General features: G+C 44.6%; 1 protein-coding gene across 10 annotated transcripts in view; it reads right to left on the bottom strand.

Annotated features, from left to right (window-relative positions):
- Positions 1–13,447, bottom strand: part of ACLY (ATP citrate lyase) — a 46,463-nt gene that overhangs the window by 11,487 nt on the left and 21,529 nt on the right. For 9 of the 10 annotated variants that reach the window (XM_030541024.1, XM_030541029.1, XM_030541027.1 and 6 more), the window contains 10 exons: positions 13,339–13,418; positions 12,306–12,436; positions 10,308–10,426; positions 7,203–7,339; positions 6,564–6,625; positions 5,827–5,944; positions 5,511–5,665; positions 4,140–4,230; positions 2,749–2,778; positions 813–954 (listed from right to left, as the gene is read on the bottom strand). In XM_030541024.1, coding sequence (XP_030396884.1) covers positions 813–954; positions 2,749–2,778; positions 4,140–4,230; positions 5,511–5,665; positions 5,827–5,944; positions 6,564–6,625; positions 7,203–7,339; positions 10,308–10,426; positions 12,306–12,436; positions 13,339–13,418 — 1,065 coding nt within the window. The remainder of the gene's footprint in view (positions 1–812; positions 955–2,748; positions 2,779–4,139; positions 4,231–5,510; positions 5,666–5,826; positions 5,945–6,563; positions 6,626–7,202; positions 7,340–10,307; positions 10,427–12,305; positions 12,437–13,338; positions 13,419–13,447) is intronic. The other variant, XM_030541034.1, reaches the window with a different exon arrangement.

Here is a 13,447-nt window from a genome sequence, read left to right as displayed (position 1 = left end):
CCATGCACCAGAAAAGCCACATCCTACAGGGAGCCAGGCAGATGAAGCGCAATTGACAGAGATTAAACAAACTCCGCAGAATTAAATATCATGATTACATCCAAAAGTCCCAGTGAGGATTGGGACTCCACTGTGCCAGGTAGTGTACAAATATAGCTGGAAGAGTCTCTGGTCCAGAGAGTTTAAGCTATACAAGATACGAAATGACCAAGGCAATGTCTGGCACTTTCAGTTTGACTGGTGAAGCAGATTGAAGGATCCCAGGAAATTTTAAACAAATTGTAGATGCTGGATTCAACACTAAAGTCAAGGGATTAAAAAAGAAAATAATAAATAAGGCACTAAGTGTTCATGATGTCAGGCTAAAGGAACTGCACTCTCCCTGCCCAAAGAAAACGTAAAGGAGACAAATAGCCACACTCAAAGACAGGATCCTAGGCTACATGGACCAGTAGTCTCATATACAGTGTGATAATTCCTACATTCCAGTGTTGTGTGGCCATTATACTTTTGGGAATTATTTGAAATAAAGAGAGAGAGATGGGACCTGGCAAACATGAGCCGTGGGGTTGTTCCAAGCCATTTCACAGAGACAGAGTATAGTCAGGAGTGTCAAGGAAGCAGTCGGGAGAACAGCTCATGTGACAGGTCGGAGTGTAGGAGAATGTCGTATCATAGATATAGGATGGGATGTAGGTGGGCAGAGACTTGAGAAATAAAAGGGAGCTTGAAGGGGAGAAAGCCAGTGGACAAATCTGAGAAAGGAGATAAAGGAAGTCAGGAAAACTACATGGTGGATACAGGACACTTACGTGAATGGATAAACCATGGCAGTGACCGAAGGCTCATCCCTGGAGCAGATATAATCAAAGTCCAGCATGCCCTGCACAGCTCGTGTCTGCATCCCCCAAACGATAGCTTTGGTGTGACAGCTGAACAGGGTTGTGGCTTTACCTATATGAGGAAAAAACACACCACCCCCCACTTATAAATCTGTGCCAAAAAGCTGTAATGTAGTACTTGATACAACATTCAGTGACTTCCCCACTCCAAACCCACTGGCTGCATTGCAGGAAGTAGCAGACACCTCATCTAAGAGAAAGATGAAACTGCAGCTGAAGCGGCCTTTCCAAGAGTTTTCAATATAATAGCCACATGTCAGTTTCACAAACAGGGGATGAGGGAGGGAAAACTGCTTCCTTCTCCCATCCCCCCAAATATACCAGTCTTCTCCGCAAACTGGATGTATAGATTTATTCTACGGAGCTGAAGAGAGCTCAAATGCATCATTCTGACAGCCATATTTTGCATGTGCCCTGTGACCAAGTAGGACCACAGGGGCTTGACTTCCCATTGATTGAGTTTTCCAAGTGGGAGAGCAGGAAATGGGGAGAAAAAACACAAAACAAGGAACAAAGAAAGTAAAAGGAGCTTCACAAAACTCAGCCTGTGGTTTCAGTTCTCTTTGGAGATGAGAATCCAGCAGGTGATTGACTGCCCCAGGAATATAAAGGTACCACACAAGCCCGCTTCGGAGACCAAACTCACTGAAAAGGCAGCTCTGTAGCTAGTGAGGATGGGCTATTTGCTTAAAGTGCATTTACACTGATTGCTAAAAGTGACATTTTGGGTTCCTCAACTACCTCCAAACTAAGAGTCTAAAGATTCTTCCTCAGCTGCAGCACCTGACAGAATCCTTAATGCTATTTACCTGCATTATAAGACACCACTCTGCTCCTTTTGTTAAATTCACAATTTTTCCCATCCCCGTGAGTATATGGACTGCTAATTCAGACTAGTTGCTCTTAGCTCACATCTCAAAACAATTCTCGCCTGAAAACATCAAATAAAAAAAAATCCTTAGCATTTGTGTCTTTATACTTCTCCAGGATACTCCAGGAGGCATCATTACCCCCATTTATCAAACAGGGACAGAGGCCCAGAGAGCTAGTGTGACTTAGTTGAGGCCACACAACGAGTCAGCAACAGAGCCAGAATTAGAACTCCGCAGTCTTTGCTGTCACTGCCATGAGACAGTGGAGCTAGGCCCCCGTGCCTTATTAGGGCAATCATTTCAAACTTTGGTTAGGCCCTGACCAAGCAGCCCATCCTCATTCAGCAAAGGGCTTCGAAACATGCTCGAGTCCCACAACTTCAGTAGGAACTAAGCCCATGCTTAAATGTGAAGCCACCACAACTTGGGGTTGATCCAAAGACTTTCTTCTGTGCTTTGCATGAATCACAAAACACAGACAGATGGTATTTGCATTACTATGCACCCATTTAAGCATACAAATAAAATGTGTTTTTTAAAAACACACTAGTACCTGATTCTCAGTAAAATAAACATCAAAATCTTCCTAATAATATCTGGGTTTTTAAGAAAAATCAAACCTTTTGCAGTGTGCCTGAGTTAAACCAGGCAAACTAATCATTCATTCAAATCTTCCCTCTAATGGGCTCTCTTCTTTTGGCCTGAAATGTGTCCCCACTCTGCTCCCTACCCCATAAGACGACTGCCCATGGAACAAATGAGTGTCAGATCTGCATTTCAAAAACAGCTGAAAAGTTAGAATGGTGCTGTGCTACATATGCTGCATGAGGGAGGGGAGGGGAAGAGGAGCAGAACCAGACAACACTGCAAACTTTTGGAGAGAGAAAATGGGAGCGTGGGGCAAGGAGGGGGAGGGGGAAAAAAGTCAGCTGTCAGCAAGGCGAGACACATTCAGCTAGTCACACGTGTCCTACCTTGCACAGGTCTTGAAGCTGGGGCTGAATCTGTTAAAGAGAGAATCACCAATGCAACAATATGACACAACTGATGGAACAAAGAACTCTGGCTGTTATCAGCCCTGACAGCCCATCAGGGTGCCTGGTGAGTTGGTTAGATTGTGCCCTCCCTGCCCCACAGAGTTTTTTCATGAACAACCACCTCTGAAAAGCAAGAGGGCACAAAAGATGAAGTGTTTTAAAAATACAGGGGAAAATAAGCATATTAACAAAAAATGGCTAGGTTGCCCCAATACTGTAAGACATTATACCAATGCAACCAAGCAGGTCCAAAGAACTGAAGTCAAAACATCTGCCTTCCAGATAACTGGATATCAAACTTGTAATTTCACCACCCAAGAATTTTTGCTCAGCCCAATGTGGATATATTTCAGGCTCAAGCAGCACAGTCCTCGGCATTGTAAGACACGTAACGCACTCCACAATCCATTCAATTGTCAACCTCTTTGCTAAGACTGTCAACAGAATTTCCAGCTAGTACTAACTATGATAGCAGTCCTGGCTCTTGTGATCTGGCCCAATAGGAACAGGACTTAGTCTCACCAAAATCATTCACTTTTCTGCACATACATAACAAGGTCAGCATCTCCTTCAACTTGGAGGAAGAAAACCAAGAATCTGACTGACTGTCTTCCACAAACACCTCTTCCTACCTCCAGTTCTGCCATCAGCTTCCTTCTCTGCAGAAGTTTCTCACAAGTACATCCAAAACGACAGTGTCAAGCCAGAGAGATTTCCCAGCTATCTGAATTAAGAAATAATGAATCTGATATCATGGGTTTTCATTATGTTTTTCAAGAGGTAGGCCATGACCTCTATTGCACTAGCAAGGTTTTCAACAAACACTAAAATAGCATTAGTCTGGGAAGATCCACATGCAGGGAATGTCTGTCAAGGTACTTAGTTAGCTGTTGGAGGCCACATATCAGAGCACGTCCAAAACCAGAAAAACAAAAACAAAACCCAACCTCAACCAACCTGGAGATTATTATACCTCTTGGCTACACCCGTGTTAACATGAGCTGAGAAAGCTGGATTTCTCAACTTTAGCTTTTTCCCCTGGAAGACACATCCTGAATCAAAAGACAACTCTGACTCATCTTTTATAATCTAGTGGGACTCCAAGTGTCAACTATTAAAAAACAGCTACATCCAACTTACAGGAAGATTCTTGCTCATTATCCACAAATATGGGTAGTGAAGACTGTCCCACCCTATGCCAGGCTGGAAAGTGATGGAGGGGAAGGGTAGGCACTGGGACTCACTTCTGCAACAACTGGCAGCCAGAGAAGGGTGGGGGAGGGTGAGAAAGCAGGGCTGTTAACAGTCCATCAGAACCCCGGGCTTACCAGGAGGTGTCATGGGCTTCGCTTTCTTGGCTGGAGCAATCCCATCAGGTTTGCACTCAGAAAAAGAGGCGGTTCTGCTTGGTGCTGGTGTCTGAAAGAGAACCCAGGAGCAGGGTCAGCAAAAGACGACACTGCAGAATGGGGCTTCCTGATGAACTACTTCTTGAGGGCTAGCAACTGATGTTGGCAGTGTGTATCCTCCAAAGAAAATGGAAGACAATTAATTCTGGAGACAAATGTTTCAGATGTCACACTCCCCCTCCTCCTTAGTAAGGGGCTGTGTTTCTAAGTGGTGGATTCACCCTTGCTGCAAGACGACCCACTGGAGCTGGTGATTTTTGGTGCTGAAAATCACATTCCTGTGTTTGAGACATTGCTGATTTGCTGCAGAAGTGAGTTTGGTATTAGGAAGATTCACTGCAAGATTGGCCAGATGGGTGGAAACAGGCACAAACCTTGTTCTAATGCCAGGACTCCATGGGCTGTTAAAACCCCATACATCTGGAAGTCTGGGTTAGACTGTTTCCCAAGAGGTAATGCCACATTTTTAGGTAGTAGTTTTTATTGGGTTGTACTAGAGGCTTGCAAAAAAGGGTCAAGGTAGTGACGCCAGATATGAAATGGGGTCAGTTTGTATTGGTAGGAACCTCATCTAAAGCCCAGTGAAATCACTGGGAGTTTTTCCATTGACTTAAAGTGGGCTTTGGATCATATCCTACATTATGGCAAGCAAAAAGGTTCATATTGCACATAATGTCACTTTTCACATAGATATCTGTAATTCTTTTAATAGTGGATTTAAACCATAAAATAAAGTCAGAGCATGGATGTACAGTGAGACAGCCTACTCCAGTTTACTGAGCATTGCAGAATATTTTTACTGTGTATTAAGCTTCCCTGGCAATCTTCTCAGGGCTGAAAGACAAAAAGCACCTCGGTCCAAGAGAAGAAGTTGTAACCAACACATTTCCTCTATTAAGAGAGAACCAACCTCCTGTGCTTAAAGGAATGATATATGAGTTAGCTGAACATGAATTTAATCATGATTGCTGCTGCCAGGATTTCCCTGGGAAGAGATATACTTTTGGTGTTGGCCAGATCGTGCTGTACAGATTGCAATAAGTTGTAGCCAAAAGCATTTCAGGCACAGCCTGGATATGGCCTAGGAGAGCAACAGCAAGGGGACAGCCAGCCCTGAAAGTCTTATGGCATTAAACCTGACCAGTCCATAGAGGAAAGTCCCCTGCAAGAAGCGTCCATTGGACTCTGGGGGATTAGAACCCTGCTGTCATTATTCGTCTCACTGTTTTCTAAGAAAGGTTTCTTCACACAGAGCAAAACAAAGAAGATCCCTGTGGCTGGAAGACTCACAGAACAGCTACCGCTGGCATTGAGGAGGAAGTTGGCAGTGTGGGCTGCTGCAGGAGGCTGATTAGGGATAGGTCGCTGACCGAGTGCCATGCCTACAATGGCTGTCATGTGGGTCTCTGTCCCAAAGACATGGATCGGGATACCGGTGGTTTTTCCTGCAAACAAGCATACACAAAACCCAGTCAGGCTTGGGGAAAAGACCCAAGTGATTCTCCAACGAGGCCGCATGTCAAGGTTTGAAGAAAGAGCAACAGAAACAAGAAAAACGACAACAACAAAGCAAATGAAGCTTAAGTGGTTGGTTGAGTTTCCTTACCCACTTCACCCATGACACGCAATCCTTCCTGGTAGTTAGGGCCTCCTCTCCGTACAAAGATCCTCACACCATGCTCTTGCAAAGGGCCCTGGTAATCCTTAATGGCTCTCACAATACCCTAAAACAGAACATATGGGTCTCTGTTAGTGGAGAGAGGTCCTCTCTCCCGCCTTCCACATCCCTCTTGGAATTCAGAACACCTCCTCCTGCTTTATACTCTTTGAAAACCACATTCATGGTTGTATTGGATCAGAGCCCATCAGACACTCTCCATAACTGGCCAGAAGGGGACACTCTTGAACACCTTCCCAAATGGCTTGTTTCTGTGGTGCCCTGTCAATCCTGTCCATGCTGGGGCATAAGACAGGGGATTGAACTAGGGTCTAATGTGCTATGGTGCAGAGCATTAATCCTGAACCCCTGCCAGCCCAGGGAGCGAGAGACTAGGTATCACACTTGGGTCCTTTGTGCTGCCTTTCCTTCACTCTGCTGAGTGACTTAAATACTCTTGGAAATAGTACTGCATAAGCAGTGCAAGAATCACATCATGCAGTCTCCCTCCAACACATATTCCAACCCCGGTCGAGATAGACAGTGTCTGTGGAACAGAGGGAAATTCACTCAGCCCTTAGCCTCTCTGCTGAGACTGCCAAAAAGGAGACCAGTTGGGAGTATGGGATGTGTGTTGATGATACCCAACAGGATACATTTCCTTGTGTTTCAGAATCATAGGCTACCTTAAAGGTGGCTGCCACGTTGGTGAAGTTAGCAATGCTGCCTCCAATTATCAGGATTTTGCCTTTGGGAAAAAGAGGAGAATAATGAACAGCTGTTAGAACACTGGCACGACACACTCTTAAGTGTTAAACTGCTTAGGAGGCAGCAGAGACAGTCAAAGGCTCTCTCAGTTCTGGATGCTAGCTACAGCTCTGAACAGAACGGCTAGCCAGACTCTGGGAGATGTTTGATAAGAAGTGGGATTTGTGCCTGCAATAGCAAAGCAAAAAGTTTTCTGATAAGAGCTGGAGGGTCCACACTTGTGTCATTTACCATTCCAAAGATATTGGCTTTTGTCATCTCTAACTTTCATGGGAGGAGACCCATTAGGTGCCAATCATCCATCCTAACAGGCCACAATAAGACACTGTCCACCGTTTTGAACATTCCACGTTCTGGAGCTTCTACTGCTTGCTTTGGGAGGCTATGCCGTACCTCAGTAAGCTGTTCAGACATCCAAACATGATAGCAGCTCAAATCCATTCAGTGTTTTTGCTGCTACAACTGGATAGCTGATCTCCTTCGACTGCTCTGGAAGAGTTCCTGTAACAGATCTGACTGTAATCTCTAGAGTCTAAATCCCAGATGCGCTCTCTTACCCTCTGGGTGCTTCTCCCGAGTCATGAGGGAGAGAATGGTCTTTGCATAGTCGTATGTCTGCTGCTCACTAGGGGCTCCAGAGTATTCCCCATAGTTTGCCAGTTCATTTACACCCCCCAGGTCACAAATGGTGTCACTGTAAGGAAGACACAAAAGATCACTTGGAAATGCTAAATATTCTTCGAAGGCACTTCACAAGCCCTAGAAAAACTTCACGAACACTCTGGTGGAGGAAGCAGGCATAGAGGTGGTGGTCAGAAGGAGTTTGAGTGGCCAGAGTATTTCCTGAAAACAAAGATGCTTTCCACATGATTAATCCCAAATACATTTCCCAGAGGTGAGGGGAAGGCCTTTGAGATACAAGGCTGTGGGACAGAAGACCAGACAAAACAAAATAAACCAATGACCACTACGAGGGAGTCACTGCTTTAAACATCTCTACTCAGACCCTATACCACTGGCACTCCCAGCTATCTCCATGACACCACTGATTTCCTGAGAAAACTACAATGCATTGGTGACCTTCCAGAAAACACCATCCTAGCCACCATGGATGTAGAGGCTTTCTACACAAACATCCCACACACAGATGGAATACAAGCTGTCAGGAACAGTATCCCTGATGATGCCACAGCACAACTGGTTGCTGAGCTTTGTGCCTTTATCCTCACACACAACTATTTCAAATTTGATGACAATATATACCACCAGACCAGTGGCACCGCTATGGGCACAGGCATGGCCCCACAATATGTCAACATTTTTATGGCTGACCTGGAACAATGCTTCCTCAGCTCTCATCCACTCACACTCCTTCTCTGCCTACACTACATTGATGACATCTTCATCATCTGGACCCATTGGAAGGAAACCCTGGAAAAATTCCACAACAATTTCAACAGCTTCCAACCCACCATCAACTTCAGCCTGGACCAATCTACATGGGAGGTCCACTTCCTAGACACCATGGTACAAATAAGTGACGGTCACGTGTTACGACCACCCTATACCGAAAACCCACTGACTGCTTATGCCTACCTTCCTGCCTCTGGTTTCTATCCCGGACACACCACACAATCCACCGTCAACAGCCAAGCACTGAGAAACAACCGCATCTACTCCAACCCCTCAGACAGAGACCAACACCTACAAAATCTTCATCAGGCATTCTCAAAACTAAAATACCCGCACAAGGAAATAAAGAAACAGATCACTAGGGGCCAGACGTGTACCCAGAAGCCTCCTACTGCAAGACAAGCCCAAGAAAGAAACCAAACAGAACTCCACTGACCATCACATACAGTCCCCAGCTAAAACCTCTCCAACGCATCATCAGGGATCTACAACCCATCCTGGACAATGATCCCTCACTTTCACAGGCCTTGGGAGGCAGGCCAGTCCTAGCCCACAGACAACCCATTAACCTGAAGCATATTTTCACCAGCAACTACACACTGGACCATAGTAACTCTAACTCAGGAACCACTCCATGCAACAGACCTTGATGCCAACTCTGCCCACATATCTACACTAGCGACACCATCACAGGACCTAAACAGATCAGCCACACCACCATCGGCTCATTCCCCTGCACGTCCACCAATGTAATATACGCCATCATATGCCAGCAATGCCCCTCTGCTGTGTACATCAGCCAAACTGGACAGTCCCTAAGTAAAAGCATAAATGAACTCAAATCAGATATTAGGAATGGCAATATACAAAAACCTGTAGAATACTTCAGTCTTCCTGGACACACAATAGCAGATTTAAAGGTAGCCATCCTGCAGCAAAAAAAAAAAAACACTCCAGGGCCAGACTCTAAAGAGAAACTGCTGAGCTTCAGTTCATCTGCAAATTTGACACCATCAGCTCAGGATTAAACAAAGACTGAATGACTTGCCAACTACAAAACCAGTTTCTCCTCCCTTGGTGTTCACACCTCAACTGCTAGAAGAGGGCCTCATCCTCCCAGACTGAACTAACCTTGCTATCTCTAGGCTGATTCTTGCTTGCATATTTATACCTCCCCCTGGAAATTTCCACTACATGCATCCGACAAAGTGGGTATTCACCCACGAAAGCTCATGCTCCAAAACGTCTGTTAGTCTATAAGGTGCCACAGGATTCTTTGCCGCTTTTACAGATCCAGACTAACACGGCTACCCCTCTGATGCTTTAAACATAACATTCAACTAGCTTCTTCCCTTCCAAAAGGCAGAGAAAATCTACTTCACAACCAGGCAGAGGTCAGAAAAGCCCTAGCAGAGCCTGAGAGGTGCTGGAGGCTCCTCAGCGAAGTCTGGGAGCGTGCTGGAGACTGCCTCAGCCAAGACTGCATTCTTCAAACTGGAGATGGGAAGAGAGGTTTTGAAGAAGGCCACAGGAAGGTGCTAGGGGGGAGTCCTTTAAGTTGGGCTTGGATTCCTCTCCTGAGAGCACTGCTTAAAGCCCGCTTTATAGGTTTACCCACCTCCCATAATTGTATTCAGTACTTTAACAAGGACACAAACATATTGCCTCATGGCAGCTGGTCCTGGTTCTAAACAGGACCCAAATACAGCTGGTCAGGAGTTTCTATTGGAAAATGTTAATTCCACTAAAAGTTTCGGTTATGATGAAATGCATCAGTTTCAACTAAGTTTTTGTCAGGAAGGTTTCTCAGGTCCATGATGAAATTTCTGATCAAAAGAAGAGAAGAGAGACGGACCTGCCCCAGAATAGCCAATAGCACGGGGTTAGGCACTCACTTGTGATTTGGGAGACCCAGCTTTAATTCCCTCATCTCACTCAGGCAGACTGGACACTTGAGTATGGGTCTCCCACATCTCAAAATTAGTGCCCTAACTACAGGGCTATTGACTACTCCGAAGTGTGTCTCAAACGTTTTTGTGAAAAAAAATGAGACAGGCCTTGGTTATAAAAACCAACATTTTCCATGAAACAGAATTCTTGTTTTTTAGCCACCCCTACTCTCAAGCACACATGGCTTGGGAGCTGCTGCACTAGGAAAACTCCCTTTTCCAAAAGCTGCGTCAGTTATTTTCCACTGGCAGCTCTCTGGGGTTAGAGTCCTCAGCCCCCTATAGAAATGTGCTTGGTACCTGTAGACCACAGATGCCCCTCCTCCAGCCACCATGGTCCAAATCCTCCCCTTGGGGTTGAGAAGAGTCAGTTTCAAGCTGGCTCCGCTCTTTGCATCCAGATCAGCGATATAGGCTTCCTGCAGACAGACAAGCACAAACGTTTTGGAAGGTGACTGCACTCTCCTTGTGGAGCAGGTTGGGTTAGGGAAACTGGGCCTGATTTTCAGAGGTGCCGAGCCCCTGCAGCTCACCTTGACTTAAACTGAAATTGTGGGTGCTCAGAACTTCTGAAAGTCAGGCCCACCACATATGTCCTAGTGCCTTTTAATTCTTATTGTTGGACACCAGGCGACAGTTAATAACCTACTTTGGCAACACCCCATCTATTTGTATTTCTAGCCAGAAGCCTAGAAATCAGAAGTGGAAGAAAGCTACTCAGTCTCATCTAACCCCATCCCCGCAGAGGCAGGGCAGGGCTATTCTGCTGGGCCTTGTCCAGTCCAGTTTTAAAATGTCCCTGCAGATGAGGCTTACACCACTTCCCTTGGAGGGACGTCAGAGGGTAATAGATCTCACCGCTGACCAATGCGAAACAAACTAAAATTACTGCCTGTGAAAACTGTCAGCCCCATCCATCTCCACTGTCATCTGGTTACCGGACAGTACATTCCTCCTTACCAAGTAGAAGTTAAGACCGCCCATGTGTAGGTAAAGAGCCTTTGGGAGAATCATGCAGAGCCAGTTATAATTTGACTGGGCTGCACTGCAATTTAAATTTCTGTCTGTATTTGTTCTGTCACTTCAAGATGGGAATTTTACTTTGCTGCCCATGCTCAATTCTGAAAGCTCCCATCACAGCAGGCAGGCACACTAAGCACTGTAATGGGAGCTCATTAACATTCTCAATGAGCATAGAGACGTAATAACCTTCAGAGTGAGTTGCAGGGGGATGATTCAGAAAGGCTGAAATTAAACGAATCCATTAAAGAGCAAATTGAATTAAGTGTTGGCATCCAGCAAGCTACATGGCAGGGGAAATATCTAAATGGATTTCTTGGCCATATTACAAAAAAATCTTTCCCAATTTAAGCATCGTTAGGATTATTAAAAGGGAATGGTCTGAACAACAGACAGGTCTTCCAGAAGTGCCAGGCCAAGCATCTGAAAAGTTTTTGCACAATTAGTGAGTGTGCATCACACCCATCAATCTCGGATGCTGCTGGAAGCCCCTATATATGGGGTGGGATTTTTAGAAGTGCCTAAGCAACTTTGGAGCACAAGTTCTGTTGACTTCCAGTGAAATTTGTATTCTTAAGGTGCTTTAAAAATCCTACCCAATTTTTTCTTGTTCTTGACTTTGCAGACCAGCAACTGGTTTCAGATGTAATATTTTATTTCAAAGTCTGATAAAGGAAAATTCTCTTCCAGGATCAACACATCAAACTTCAGCCCAGACAGAGATTTTACATGAGTTATAACTCCTGAGAGATTGTGTGTGTGCGTGAGAGATAAACAGAAATGCTGAGTGACCATTGACTCTAGAAGCACCATAAGCATGATATGGCACAGTAATCAGCTATGGTTAGCCAATATGGTAGGGGCTGCCCTTTCAACACAGACAACACTTGCACAATATTAAAACACATGAAAACCCCACCACACACAGTAGCATACCTGCCATTTAATTCAATACAGTTAAATTTGATCCTCCAGTTAATAAGGAAGATAAAAATTCTAAATGAGAGAGAAGAGAAGAGCCCAAGGAAGATCCATGTAGTGATGAAAAATGGCTACAGCAAGGAGTACTGTTACTGGTATTACGTGAATAACAATGTAAGAACTACCATAAGCTATGGTCCACACCTAGTGCTTACCAGGTCAGCTTTCTCAGCAACATGAACTATGGTGCCAGGGCTGTATAAGAAAGGAAAGCCCCATCTGTGTCATGCACACTTTGACCTATGTATATGGAGAATGATTTCTCGTTAACTGTGCAACGGTGGATTCTTTACTTGCCTCTGGATAAGCCTCTCTGCCAAAGGGAGGGGGGAACTCTACATCCCCCCATTTCACTTTGCAGATGTAGTCAGCTGTAGCGTCAATCTTTGCAGCCAAATCCAGAACATAGACGCCATCTTTAGTCACGACTGTATTAAGAGATTCACCAAGTTAGTCTTTTGCTTGTACATCCTTATGCATGGATTAACAATCCCCACTAACTGGATATTTTGTGATGCTTTCTATATTAGGACTGGTGGCCTGTTTGGTTTTCATCTTTATATTACTGACTTCTGGTGAAGGTCACCTCTATGTAGAGAGCCATTCAGGGTCTATACCCACTAAGTCCCCCCCCCCTTTTTTTTTGGTGGGGGGGAGGGTCTAATTCCACTATCCATGGCAAATGGACTCCACAAAATTCAGAGTGTCTGTTTGATACATATAGACCACTTTGTCACCGATAGGTGCAAGTTACCCATTAGGAACACACATTAGTACACCAAAATCTACAACAGAGAATTTAAAAAACCTGTATGAAAACCACAGTCTGCTTGCACGAAAATTACCATGCAGGGATCTTTCCATTGTTTTCTTTAAGCCATTCAGAGTATTCTATAGCCAAACCAGGCCAATTACATTACTAGAGACATCTTCTGAAAATGACCTGATTCCCTCCTGTGCAGGGCCTCAACTTTACCCAAGATTCACCCAACGAAACTTTTTATTTGCCTCAGACAATTATACTGCTAGAAATTAACACATGCAGTTTACAGTCTATTTCAGAGGTATATAATTAACTAGTCATACAAAACCTATGACATTTTTGGATCACTTTTGCTTAGGTATTACTTTGACCTGTATATAATGCGGAAGGATGAACAAAATATCACTGTTAAACAAACAAAGCAACCCTGCAGTGATTAGACTCCTAGACTTGAAGGTCAGAAGGGACCATTATGATCATCTAGTCTGACCTCCTGCACAATGCAGGCCACAGAATCTCACCCATCCACTTCTATAACAAACCCTCTCCCCAAAACATCAGAGTTACCTAGTGGATTTATCTCCAGGTATGTGAAATACAAGTCTTCGTAAAGGTTGAAAAGGCCAGATATGAAGCTAGCCAGGACACTGCACAAAAATTAAAATACATAAATTCA

This window comes from Gopherus evgoodei, chromosome 23 (genome assembly GCF_007399415.2).
Source record: "Gopherus evgoodei ecotype Sinaloan lineage chromosome 23, rGopEvg1_v1.p, whole genome shotgun sequence".
In the NCBI taxonomy this organism is placed as follows: Eukaryota; Metazoa; Chordata; order Testudines; family Testudinidae; genus Gopherus; species Gopherus evgoodei.
Note: the sequence above shows the minus strand (reverse complement) of the source record. Positions and strands in the feature narration are given on the sequence as shown.